We start from the raw sequence: 14,125 nt of genomic DNA on the forward strand, positions 1-14,125 counted from the left end.
GGGGAGGTTTCCAGGAAGGATGGGGTGTCCCTATCCTTTTTCTACTCATCTGGAACCTCTCCCTGCAGCTAATCACGGTACCTGTCAGATAGGTGACCTGTTCCCACTCTACTCACAAAATGCGCCCCAAGCCTGAGAACCAGGCCCTAAATAGGCTTTGCTTGACCTGAGATGGCTGTCAGTCACATGGGGTGGCAGTGACCCATGAAACCATAGAGGAACCAAGGTCGAGTGCCACCTATAGTGGAGAAAATAGACTGCACCTGCCTACACATTGTTAGAATATCTATACCCTTTAAGCCCTAATACTCAACTTCAGGAATTAGACCAAATCTACCTTTTTAGCACCCCACCTACTGCAAGTATAAACGCTTGTTGCATCTAGGGGTAGCTGAAGAGGCAGTATTACTTAGCTAACATTCTGTTCTGGCAGGCTCTGGCATTCTCCCCCTGGCACTTCAGGCTGTGGGCAGTTTCTTGATATCAACACATATAATAGAGTGCTATTAACTCAACATCACACATGGAGAAGGCAGACATGTGACCACAGCCAGGAGCTACCTGGAGCCAGGAGGTAAGTATTTCTCCATATTCCTGTATCCCTAGACTTAACAAGCAATTAAGCAGTATGGGGGACTCCACAGAAATGGTAGATTTTGTCTAAATCCTGAAGTTAAGACCTAACACTACTTATCTTATAATGTACAGGGAGTAGGACGCTACAAGATGCTCCTAAAACTAACAGTGCCACTCTTCCAGCAGAATATGATGCAAGAGCTCTCAAGAACTTCTCCTCCCTCATCTTGGGAAAATCATTAGTGATCAGCTGGTCTCTCAAGTTAAGTTGGTTTGGAGGGAGATGTCAGGGGTGGCTTACAGACACATGTGTTCCATGATCTGACCATAAAACAAGGAAATATATTCTCTTATGTCTGGAAGAATGACAAGTAGTGCATCTCACCATATATCTTGTACGTAGTGACAGGTCCCCTTTAAGGAAAACTTTCAGTATAAATACAGATGTTCATTATTTACAATCTCTTCTCTGATTTGTCATTGCTTTGCTCTGTAGCTCACATCCAATTCATCAGTTATTCTTTGAAGTGTCACTTTCAGCTCCCACACCCGAATCTTCCATTTCCCAGAACCCACTCATGCTCCAAAGCAGAACATCTTCAACCTAATAAACTAACGCAAGGTTGCTTGCCACACACTCTATATACCTTATGATGGCATAAGGCTGTAATTCATATTTCACTTTGTGCTAATAGGTTCGCTTTATAGGAAGATGAGCAAAAGGCTTGATATGTGGACATCAAGCCTATGCAATTTGTGGCATCGGAATGGTAAAAACCTGAATGGAGTGGAAGAACAGTTTTTGTCTGTCATCAGCCTGGTTTAATGGAATTCTGCAGGAAATTCATATCAATCTGAATGGTGTTATTTTCTGCTGGGCGTTTTCAGACCACAGTCCTGGGAGCAGACAGAAAAAAACAAAGACAGGACGCAGATTGGCGCTTAACTCCACATTCACTTCTAGGCTGCTGATAAGGCCAAGGTCACACGTACACGTTCTCTGCTCAGGATATGCATATCCTATGTGTATGATATGCCCTACAGATAGATTCTTCTCTTTACTATCAAGGGACATAAGGCCTTTCTGTGTACTGAATGCTAAAGATTCATTCTTCTGGGCAAATTGTGTGCCTGGGTATGCTTTTCCAATAAATTGCTATTAAAAGAACACCAAGTACAAATGAAAACTGTCAAAGTTTTACAGTAAAGCATTGCAGATCCACAGTTTCATAGGAATACAAATGTGCAATCACATGGAAATTTATGTGAGCAATATGGGTTCCCTCTCTTGGAAGTCACTATAATAGTGTCAACTGAAGGAATAGGAAGTTATCTAGAAGGACAAATGGTAACACTACCCTCCTATACTGACACAGTAGTTTCACATAGCATCTGTACGGCTAAGGATATCCACCTCCAGAAGTCTGGAGGGTCAACAGCTCTATAGATGGTGTCAGGTAAGGAGTATGGTGAGGCAGGAAAAAGAAACCTGGACAACTAACTTAGAAATGGCTAGGAAAATTACCAGAGCATCAAGGAAGAAAGGGTAAGAAAATAAGGAAATGAAGGGAAGGGGGGGGGGGGATGCCAAGGGGTGAGCTCTCAGGGAAGCCAGCTATCCTTGGGCAAGTTTCACATGAGACCCTGTAACACAAGCAGCAGGGACCTGTCCAGGTCTTTCGTAAGGTAATGGTCCACCCAAGGAGAACATGTTTTCTTAGTAACAGAGTGCATTGGATTTTATTTTTTTATTTATTTAATAAATGGAATTATACTATGGAAGGTATTCCTTCTTTTTTTCCTTGTGCCTGCTAAATGACCCGTGGTTTATACTTTATATGATTGGGGCTGCTCACAAATTGGAGGCGTTTACACCACATCCACTGAAGTGCATTGGACCATTGAAACTGGCCACATTTAGAGAAATTCCAGGTGCTTGTTAGACTCTTTTGCTAGAGTCATATATCTCTGGTGAGTGCAGGAGAATATTGGGGTGGGGGGGTGGGGGGGGCACAAGAAGTGATTATTGAAGCACAAGCACAGATTTTAATCATGAGCAATTTTTTAATAATTTCTTTGCACTTATGAGACACTGAGCACTTTATACATGGACTTATGACATAGAAGCATTGGTCTTGGTTTAATAGTACTAATTTTTTCTGTATAATCTGTTGGAAGATTTTTGCAGTATATTTGGAGGTGGATAGTGCTGTGATTTCTATTGTCAATGTATGGCCATTATTGCCAAAAGTAATGTTCAGTTAAAGCTGGAGTCTAGTTGACTAAATCAGTGTTTCTCAACCCGGGTTCTGCAGCACCCCGGGGTGCCATTTGGGTTCCCCTGGGATGCCACCAGCACAAGACCCAGTTTGCCCTGGATCTTTGTCATTAGTTGCCAAGGTGCAGGAAGGCTGGCCACTAGCACCATAACAACCAATGATGCTCTAGGGCAGTATACATGACAGCTAGCCTCATGATATTGATCCAGGGCAGTAGCATATAGGGCTGCCCCCAGCATTTAGGAGAAGACATAAATCTGCCTCTAGACCTGCATCACCGGCTCCTGCCCTCTGATGCATTGCTGGAGCCAAAAAGGTAGGGCTCCGATGTGAAGAGGGGACTATGTGACTGTGGGCTCTGTGTTGAGAGGACTCTGACGTCATGAGGTGATGGGGGAAACTGATGTGATAGGCGGACTCTGACATATAGGGGCTCCGACTACTACCGTGATTGACTGGTTTGCCAATGGACCCTCAGGTATGCGATATACATATTTAAATTGTGCCAAGCTAGACCAATGTTACTATGCAACAACGATCATACCTGGAGATCAGCATTAGGGTTAGAGTGGTTATTAGGTTTAGTGTTAGGGTTATAGTTAGTGCAATGAGGACATATGCAGCACTGCTGGCTGGGACTTCAAGAAGAAATAGTTCTGTGCATTCTTTGTACTTTATAAACAATGCAATCACTACTCAGCAAATAGAATGAAATGTTTATGTTTAAATGTTTCTGATTTATACTGTACAGTGTGTGATGTCAGATCCTCACCTCTTGCCTGCTAGAGCTCAGAAACACTGTGTAAAATGTGTGCTTTAGGAGGCTGTGGAGCAGAGAAGGCTGCAGATAAACAAGTACAACTTATGTAGGAGGATTTGTTTAATATCTGTGTATCATCTGACATATATGTAAGGGTTTACAACCACTTTAGCCCTTACGCAATCTAAAATTATGCTGACAGTTTTCCTGGTATGGAGAAAGAAATAATTAGAGAAGCAGACCTTTTTTCCTGGAAAAAACTGCTTTAGGCTTCCTTCAGTACTGGCCATATATATAAGAGCCTGGGCACCCGCTCGTGTCATTTTGCTGAAAGGGACAATCAAAGCTTAGATTGGCTGACCCAACCCTTCACCAGATCATGTGACCAAGTACCTAGACCTCCACACTTGTGGTCAACACTGATGGGAACCTGGAACAACTTTTTTTTCCAGGAAAAGTATTTCAGCCATTATGTTATTCATGACTTATTCATCCCAGCGAGACTAATGTTAACATTTTAGGACAGGCTGTACGTTTGTGTGTACAGAACTATTAGTCACTGATCTGAAATACAGTATCATCAAGAAATGCACACTCACCCCTATTCTGGATCTGCCTGTGAATATTAAATTCTCCTTTCGAGGTGCGTAGAGCATTGGGGGTCCGCAATCTCCCTTTCTCATTCTCCTTGGCTGTTTGAGTCTTCTGTGTTTCCAAATGTTTTGTAAGTAAAGTGGTCATCTTATCCTTTGCTGCAAACCCCTTCCTTTGCAGAATGGACTGCAGCTCATGCACCCTGAGAAAATCGGTACCAACAATTAATATACATGTAATAATTCAACATTATCATTTTTTAAATTACTTAAGTGGGTCAAAACATTATATATTTTTTGAGTGGTAATAGGTTAGAACTGCTGTCAGGTTTGTATAGCTGTCTGTGTCCCCATTAGGGACATTTACTTTGTCTGTGAGCCCTGAAGATCATTTTCTCTGTGGCTGAAAGTAAGGAAAAAATCCAAAAAATGTAGATGTCACCAGAAGCAAAATAGAGGGAAATCTTCCACTGGGGACACTTGTTCTGGTGACAACTGTCTAAGAGGGGATTTTCCTTTCCATTGAAGATATTTCCAGTTGTGCGCCAGTTGGTTTCATCCGCCATCCCCTGTGTTACTGCAGGACACAGTAGTGACGTAGGGGCCAGTGGATGAAACCACAGCACTGGGAGGACCTTCATCATTCTTTTTATCTTTACAGGCAACTCCTTTTGTTGAAAACTCTTTATCCAGCAAGAGAGTTAAGCTGGACATTCATGGATCGAAATTCGGCTGGTTCAGCAGGGACTGGTGGAATATTGATCCATGTATGGGCACTATAGTTGTACACAAGTCGTTCTATCATTGGGCTTGTGTGCAACCAGCCAGGTTTTTCTCTAATGATTAGTGCCACTGGCTATAGATGCCAACCCTGATCATTCTGTTTTGTCGGAAGGGAAGGCTTCCTTTCCTTTCAGTCCATGTATGGGCACTCTGGTTGTACACAAGTTGAGTACCCACAGGCATCAATTATCTTTGTGGCTATCTGTAAGGCGGGGGATTCTTTCCACTTACCACAAGTTTAAGGAGCATCCTTTCCACTGCCCATCAATATGGGGAGTATTCTTCCCAATGACTACCAATGTAAGGCGCATCCCACTGACTACCAATGTAACTAGTATTCATTCAACTGCACTGACCCCCAACTGATCACCAACAACACTTGTTCTGGTGACAACTGTCTAAGAGGAGATTTTCCTTCTTTTGAAGATATTTCCAGGTGTGCGTGAGTTCATTTTATCCACCATCCCCTGTGTTACCGCAGGACACAGTATTAATGTAGGGGCAGGTAGATGAAACCACAGCACTGGGGGGACCTTCACCTTTCCTTTTGTCTTTACAGGCAAATCTTTTTTTTTTACTTTTTCATCCAGCAAGAGAGTTAAGCCGGACATTCATGTATCGAAATTCGGCTGGTTCAGTAGGGACTGGTGGAATATTGATCCATATATTGGCACCATAGTTGTACACAAGTCGCTCTATCAATTGACTTGTGTGCAACCAGCCAGGTTTTTCCCTAATGATTAGTGCCACTGGCTATGGATGCCAACCCTGATCATTCTATTTTGCCGGAAGGGAAGGCTTCCCTGCACTCCCTACCGGCAGAACAAAAATAGCGCTGTAGGACTGTTGGGGGAGGGGGGATCAAGCAACTTTCTTTCCTTCCACTCAAGGTGGAAGGAAAGAAATTTGCATAATCTATGGCCTGCCTTAGTTAAAGTAGAACTATAGGTAAAAAAATAAATATATATATATATATATATATATATATATATATTGGATAGAGGGAAGGGGGGTTATAACCCCTGTCAGATTTTTTTTTTTTGCCATCTGTGTCCCATTGGGGAGATTTCCCTTCACTTTTTGTCTCATAGCCAAAACAGGATGTGAGAGGAAATCCCTGCAAATTAAGGGAATCCCACCAGATTGTCCATATTGGAAGATTTCCCCTCTATTACTTTTCTGGGGACAACTCAAACTTTGGTATTTTCTTTCACTTTCAATGATAATGGTAAACAGGACAAATTGAGAGGGTGAATCTCTAATGGGGGCACAGAGCGCAATAAAAAAACTAATAGGTATTCTAATTTCTCTCCACTCTATCCAAAAATGTTTTAAAATCCTTTATTTTAGGTATGCAACAAAGTTTTGCCTTTAGTTACACTTTAAAGACATTTTGGGTTTGTTCACACTATCTCTGATCTCTTAAGAGCAATCAGCATTCAGATCACTCTTCAGAGAGCATTTGATAGGCGGTAAAGAGCCGTTGTATCACCTCCTCAGCGGCTGCTTTAACTCCTTGAATCTGGCACTATCGCGCATTGCCTGTAGTTGCAGGCCACTCACAGAGCAACCCCATTCACTTGAATGGGCTGTGCCCTTGGAGCGCTATGCCTGCCGAAAGTAACTGGGGGGTGTAATTCCTGCTTTGCCTCACAGCAGCTAAATCAGAGGGGTTGGGGGCTGGTAAGAATGCAGCTCAACTGCAGGGTTTTACCACCTCCCAACTGCTAGTGTGAATGTGCCCTTATTGTTTTTTTTTTTTCTCCCACCACTTCCTGAAGTATATCTTACTATTATGTACTAAGCAGAGAGCACGCCTCTGATCCTCTGAATGCAGCATTGCTCCCCATACCATGGCTCAGTCATGTGATTGCTAAAATCCTAAAACTGCGTGCAACTCACATGACAACATTTACAGTTTAATTTTTCTTGTCCAGTTATCTTTGTCAGCACAGTGGCTTACTGATTAGCACTTCCGCCACTTCCACCTCCCCAGACATGCTGGGAGGTTAATTGGCTCCTGTCCAAATTGGCCCTAGCATGTGTATAGATGAATGCCAGATAGAGACTGTACGATGCCCTGCAGTGGCGCCCGCACTCTGCTCCCACGGCCGACATCTTTCCCGGAGTTACTTCCAGGTTCGCGGGCTCTGGTGCTGTGATTGGCCGGATCCGCGATGACGTCACCCCTGCGCATGCGCACGGGTGCCATCGGTCACTGCACAGGTCCTGAAGAAATGGCACAAGCGGGCCGTTCCTTCAGTGCGCATGCGCCGATGAAGTCAGCGGCAGCATATATATATATATAGTAAATATCTCCTAATCGGTGCAAGTTCAGGAGATATTTCCAGTACCGCCCTGTTTAGCTGATGAGGCCTGGCCCCAGTACAACACGACCTGTTGTGTACTGCCTTATCAGCAGCCCTGTAGGGACTAATGTGTATGTAAAATGCTGTGTAAATTGTCAGCGCTATATAGATACTTGTAATTGTGTTTGTTTTCTATTATTCTGCTAACACTTGGAAAGTGACTACATTAATGGAAATGCCTGTACACCCCATTGTTGTATTGTGGTTACTGTACCTACTGTATCTTTATTATGTCTGGTGCTCTTTTTCCAATAAATACTTTTATGGAAAAAAAAATGAATGGAGGGGTGAAATTCAAAAGTTGCTCAGAGGAGTCAAAAGTCCCACTGCAGCTCAATTAATGTGCAGTGACAAAATAATAATAAAATAATACCTCTACGCTACCACTGTGTTGAATATGCTGTTTACTACAATGATGTGTCCAATAGTGTGTGAGCTTAAATGTTACAGTGGTCAAGTTGTCGCAGACACCCACTGTGTTCTCACAATTAAAGCGGAGTTCCATCCAAAAGTTTATCTGTCTCATCCCCCCCCCCCCCCCGGTGCCACATTTGGCACCTTTTGGGGGGTAGGGGGGAGCAATTCCGTCAGACCTCGCCATGGCAAGTTACATCAGAAGTTCGGCCCCCCTCCTCCTTTCCCGACGTCGGGCCATTCAGAAAGCACAGCGCCCCTTCGCACATGCGCAGTAGGGAGTCGGCTGTGAAGCCATAAGGCTTCACTGCCAGTTTCCCTTACAGCCTATGGCAGTGGCAGCACCCAAGAACCAATTGAAACATCGACTGGGGTGCTGACATCGCTGGATTCCAGGACAGGTAGGTGTCCTAATATTAAAAGTCAGCAGCTACAGTATGTGTAGCTGCTGACTTTTAATTTTTCCGTGGGGGGGCTGGAGCAACGCTTTAAGGTAAAGAATAAACGTATTGGGGTTGCACAACCTCTATATTGTATCAAAACATATATAAAACAATCCAATCAATAGACAGTCATGTTTAGCAAAGTAATCAAAATAAAATCATAGATATGTGCATACTACTGATATAGTCCATATTCAAAGTGCACACAAAATAATAAAGTGCATAATAGTTCATAATCCAATAGTGAATTAATGTGTATAATCCACTTGCTTTTTAAAAGAGTTGTAAAGTCTCCAGGTTTTTCACCTTAATGCATTCTATGCACTAAGGTGAAAAACGTTTTGTGGTGCAGCTGCCCCCCAGAGCCACCCCTTTTCTTACCTGAACCCATCCGTTCCAGCATCGAGAATGAGCCCAGCAGCTTTAGCCGCTGTCGCTCTTCTCATTGGATAGATTGATCTCAACAGGAGCCATTGGCTCCCGCTGCTGTCAATCAAATCTAGTGACACGGGAGCCCGGAGGCGGGGGCCGAGTCCTGCTGTCTGTGTCAATGGACGCAGCAGCAGGACTCGTGAGCAAGCCCACACGCGTGTCCACCATGGAAAAAGGCTCTCCGTGGGGGCACCCAATGAAGGGGAGAAGCCAGGTACACCAGCAGGGCACCCCGGGAAGAAGAGGATCTGGGCTGCTCTGTGCAAAACCCTTGCACAGAGCAGGTAAGTATAACATGTTACATAGTTGGTGAGGTTGAAAAAAGACACAAGTCCATCAAGTCCAACCTATGTGTGTGATTATATGTCAGTATGTTTGTTATTTAAAAAAAAAAAAACCTTTACAATCACTATAAGTATTAATTCTTGTGTGACAACGCGTAGACAAATGGTGTGCTTCCACCTCCTTGTGACACCTAAGTGCTTCAAGCGCTCTCGTCTTAGTGAGTAATCAAAAATGCCTTTAGATTACAATTGAATCATTCTCCATCTCTGTTGGTTCGGTCTGACGGCGCCTTAAAGGGACCACTACCACAGATTACCAAGATTTTCTAGGACTGGGCCAGGGCCAAACCAACAGAGATGGAGAATGATTCAATTGTAATCAAAAGGCATTTTTGATTACTCAGTAAGGTGAGAGCGCTGGAAGCACTTAGGTGTCACAAGGAGGTGGGAGCACACCATTTGACTACACGTTGTCACCCAGGAATTAATACTTAAAGTGGATGTAAACCCAAATCATCAAATTTGACCTAGGCACATCTATCTGTAGTGTTTACGTATCTCTCTCCAAAGCCCCGAGTCCCGTGTCTTTCTGCTGTTTCATTCCTCTGTTATCAGCATGATAACTTCTGACAAGTTCTCCAAGACGGGAGATAAAAGCAGCCTGAAATTTCGGGGTGGATGCTATAAATAGGTTAGTAGAGAGCTTGTCTTGTCACAGCACAGCTATGAGAGTATCTTCATTCTTCTGCCTATGTGGAGTGGGGGGGTGTGCCTTTCCTCCTGTAGCACCCTCTAGGTAGGTAGGTGCTAGAGGTAGAATTTTTGTAGGACAGGCAAAATTAGGCAGACCTGGCTGGCCGACAGGCCTGTTTTTTTTTTTTTTATTAATCTGGGCTGGGAGTGGCTCAGGGTAGCAGCTGGTGACTCACAGGCAGCATCACTGAGACCTCCCTCTTCGTTCTAGAGCTTGCTGGAAAGTTCTGGAAAGAGAGGAGAGGGGGAGCTGCCTGGGGTGTTTTAGGGAGCCCTGACCAATCCCCAACCTGGAAAGTTCTGGAAAGAGAGGAGAGGTGGAGCTGCCTGGGGTGTTTTAGGGAGCCCTGACCAATCCCCAACATGGATTGGAAGGGGGCAGGCTTCCTTAAATACTCAGGGTCAGCCTAGCTGGGGAGGAGTTGTCGGGTGGAAGAGCTGTAGTGGGAGAGTGTGGAGGCTGTCAGGGCCTCTGGGGGAGCTTCCCGGTCTGGGGGGGGTTATCCTGGATCTGGGCTCGGATGCAGTCGGGACCTTCAAGAACACGTGAAGAGGTCCTGGATCGGAGCCATAAGAGAGATCAAGGGGAGGACAGCGGGAGAGAACTCTGCTAGGTTCTCTGCTCTGAGAGGATCCAGGGAAAACAGCTGGTCGCAGCCAGGAGGGCTGGTCAGTGAGGCACAGTCGGGAGGACTGGGGAGGCACACCAGAGAGGACTGGGAGCTTGCTGTCTGAGATGGGTGCAGAACCAGAAGAGTGGACTGTGGTGAAAGGGGCAGTGGAGACAGGCAGCTGCAGCCAGGAGGGCTGGCAGGGCCTGAAGATGGCTTACTGGGCTCAGTAGCCGCATGTAGGACAGCTATCACCAGAGACTTTCTATTTTGCTACACTATAGGGACCCGCAGTCCCTGCCTGCAAAGAGCAATTGCTAAAGGCCTGGCTGAGCCAGTGTCAGGCCTAACCACTTTGTGCTAGCTGTGCCTGAAGATTAGAGAGGAAGTGATGTGCTGGAGGAATAATGGAGAGTATATACTGGACTGTATATAGTTGTCCCAAGCGAGTTCTAACAATTCTACTGGGCATCCCATATTTCCTTTACCCCATCCAAGTCCGATCCCCTCAATAAGAAAAACAAAACAAAAACAAAGCATATGAACTGTTTCTATGTCTCTGAGTATTTGAGAGGTGAAAGCTGGGGCTGGGCAGGGTGACAGACAATCCAGAATTTTAGCAGCCTCCTATGGGAGTGCCACTACACTGTAATCAGCTGTCACACAGTGTAAGCCAAGACTACAGTCCTACAGCTGAATGAGGAAGTAAAAATTCTAACACTATGTAAGAACTCTAAAGAACAGCAAGCTGAAGACAGCAGATAAACATTTAAAACTTATGTAGGGAGATTTGTTTCATCTCTGTGAATCATCCAAGGCTGGTCACCTCACTGGGTATATGTGAGGGTTTACATCCACTTTTAGAAGCAAGTGGATTATACACGTTAATTTACTACAGGACCCCTACTTACAAACATCCGACTTACAAATGACTCCTACTTACAAACGAAGGGAGACAACAGGAAGTGAGAGAAAATCTATTCCTAGGAAGGGAAATTCTCTCCTGTAAGAATTATTATGGGAAAAAGGTGTCTCCACTGATGCTTTATCACCAATCCTCGTTTCCACAACAACCCAAAATTTTCAAAATCCAATTGTCAGTGGGACAGAAAGGGAGGTGAAATCTTCTGAAGAGGAGCACAGACAGCAAAACAAATGTTACAGGGGTGATAACTCTTCCCTATGTTATCCAAAAAGCTTAAAAATATTTTTTTGGGCTGAGACTACACTTAAAAACAAACAGATTCAAATTAAGAACAAACCTACAGTCCCTGTCTTGTTTGCAACCCGGGGACCGCCTGTATTATATTATGAACTATTATGCACATGAATATATTATGCACTTTGAATATGGACCAGTGGTAGCTGGTGCTATATTTTTTTTTTGGAGGGTGGGGGCGGCAAACAATCCACCCACCACAAGGACCCGCACCCCCTCCCCCTCCTCTGTCGGTCGGTTGGTCACCAGTCCTGTACTTACCCCATCTAGGTTGCGGGCAGCACTTCCTCCAGGTGGCGGCTTCACCCGGCATCTCCTCGGCTTCACGGCGGCTTTCCCTGCATCGCCTCCTCCTCTTCCCCTTCTCTTCCAATATAAGAGCTTCTCCTTTCAGCCAATCGGGTCTCAGGACCCGCTTCCTGATTGGCTGGGAGGAGAATCAGGAAGACAATAGCAACACAAGTGGGTGGGCTCGGGTCCACCCTTTTTTGAAGCCACAGGCTCTAATCACGTGCTTCTAATAAAATAAAAAAAAACCCCATTGGAATCATACGTCTGGCGCCCTGCATGTAGATTTGGGGCCAGGCGCATGGATTAGGGAGGCGGCGCCCCGTATGGATGGGCCGCCACTAATATGGACTATATCAGTAGTATCCACATATCTGTGATTTTATTTTGATTACTTTGATATATATCACTATTGATTGGATCATTTTATATATGTTTTGACACAATATAGAGGTTGCGCAACCCCAATACATTTATTTAATTAATGTGCAGCAATCTCCTCTCTGTGCGTGCTCTTGATTGGTGGGTTGCATAGATAAATCTGCGTACCATTACACATGACAGCAATCTTTGCAGCATGTCTTGACTCCTAACATCCAAACTATTTTGGGGATTACAGATAGGATAGGATTGGAAAAACAAGCAGGACAATAGAAAAGGGAAAGGGTTTTTTGTTTTCCAAAATGCTACAAATTTTAGGACAGATTTGGAATTCACTTTAAATAACACATGTAGTTTTGATCCAGTGTTGCCAACCGTCAGTATTTTTACTGGCAGCCACTAAAAAACAGGCAATTTTCTCCTGCCAGTAAATGCCAGTAAAAGTAAAAGGTTGCCAGTTAAAAAATATGGCTGTAATGCTCGGCTTGGTCCGGAGTTGGCTGAGACCATCCCAGTGCCTGCTACAGTGTGATTGGGTAGCTCTGGCGGAGCCGGTGCCTGAGCATGTTGTGTGATGTCATGGTGCAATGGAGCCAAGCAGAGTGGCCAAAGCCTCGTGTGCCAGTCTACGGTATGGTAGCAAGGCAGGCTGGGACCGGGACCGTCAGTGCCGTTTGGACTAGAATTGACTGGAGGGACCACTTGGCTTGGAGAGAGACTGTCTGTGACTCAGGAGGGGACGTGTTGTGTCAGAGAGGTCTCATCATCATCTGTGCTGCTGCACACTACTGTCAGTGTCACTGTGAGAGTCAATTTTATGTGTGTGCCGCCCATTCTAATTTCTCACCCTCCTGAGTCCTGTCCCTGAGCTACTTACTTACTATTTTGAGAATAAAATAAGAAATATGTTTTTTGCCTTATTATCTACCCTAAATCATATTGCTAATTGCATATTGTATTTGTTTGTAGCCTAAATACTCTAATTTGCACTAAAAACTGTCATTTTTCAACTTTTGGAAATGCCAGTAAAAACTTGGCTGTGCCAGTAAATTTTGGGTGTTGTGTCAGTAAATTTCAATCTGGTAGGTTGGCAACATTGTTTTGATCGCAGGTTGGTAAAAGCAAGAATAAAGCAAACAAGTCAAATACATATATAAAGTACCTTGCTGCTAGTTATCAGAGAGTAACCACTAAAGACTTATGCAATCTTGCCCTCTGCTGGTCAGTTATGGCAAGTGCAATACCACTGGCTCTGCAAATCAAGTTTTCTATTCTAACAAAGATACTCAAGTTTAAGGCCTCATTTACAGGGGTTGACCTATTCATACACCCATGCAAATGGCCATCTTTGCCAGCATGAGATGCACCAGTGATTGGGGACATGCACCCACACAGCTATCAAACTGGGACCAGCGCCTTGTATATGCAACCTCTGCGTCTCAATAGACACGAATGGGACTGCCTGCATGCGAATACACAGAACACCTGTGCATCCCATGCGAGGAAAGATGGCCCTATGTACGGGTGCATGGATAGATATGTCTGTGTGCATGAAGCCTAAGAGTGACTCTAAACTCTAATTTAAAAAAAATATATATTCAAGTATGTATTCATAACTCAAAAAAGTCCCTTCTATTGTTCTCAGCCTCCCTAAAATCTCCAATCTTCTGTTTTATGATGCTGCTGGAGTTTTTAAAGCATGGGAGCACCACACCAGTTTGTATAGAGCTTTTAAAAGATCTTTATTGTGTAACAACCAACGCGTTTCGGAGGCTCAGCACTCCCCCTTCATCAGAGCTAAAAACCAGATGATGTAGGCATTTGAATTTGAAAAGCTGTTGTGATCGGACTTCCTGTTAGAGGACGGCTTTGTTTGCTCTCCATGGTCCCACTCATAGGTGTTCCCAGCCTATTGCATTAGGGTGTGCACCCCAAAGCTC

The 14,125-nt window shown here is 44.4% G+C and overlaps 1 protein-coding gene across 2 annotated transcripts in view; it reads right to left on the minus strand.

Moving 5' to 3' along the window:
• The window catches only part of LTBP4 (latent transforming growth factor beta binding protein 4), a 288,242-nt gene that overhangs the window by 211,452 nt on the left and 62,665 nt on the right, over nt 1–14,125 (minus strand). For both annotated transcript variants that reach the window (XM_073598500.1, XM_073598501.1), the window contains exon 4: nt 4,215–4,411. In XM_073598500.1, the coding sequence (XP_073454601.1) occupies nt 4,215–4,411 (197 nt within the window). The remainder of the gene's footprint in view (nt 1–4,214; nt 4,412–14,125) is intronic.

Source organism: Aquarana catesbeiana, linkage group LG09 (genome assembly GCF_042186555.1).
Source record: "Aquarana catesbeiana isolate 2022-GZ linkage group LG09, ASM4218655v1, whole genome shotgun sequence".
Taxonomy (NCBI): Eukaryota; Metazoa; Chordata; class Amphibia; order Anura; family Ranidae; genus Aquarana; species Aquarana catesbeiana.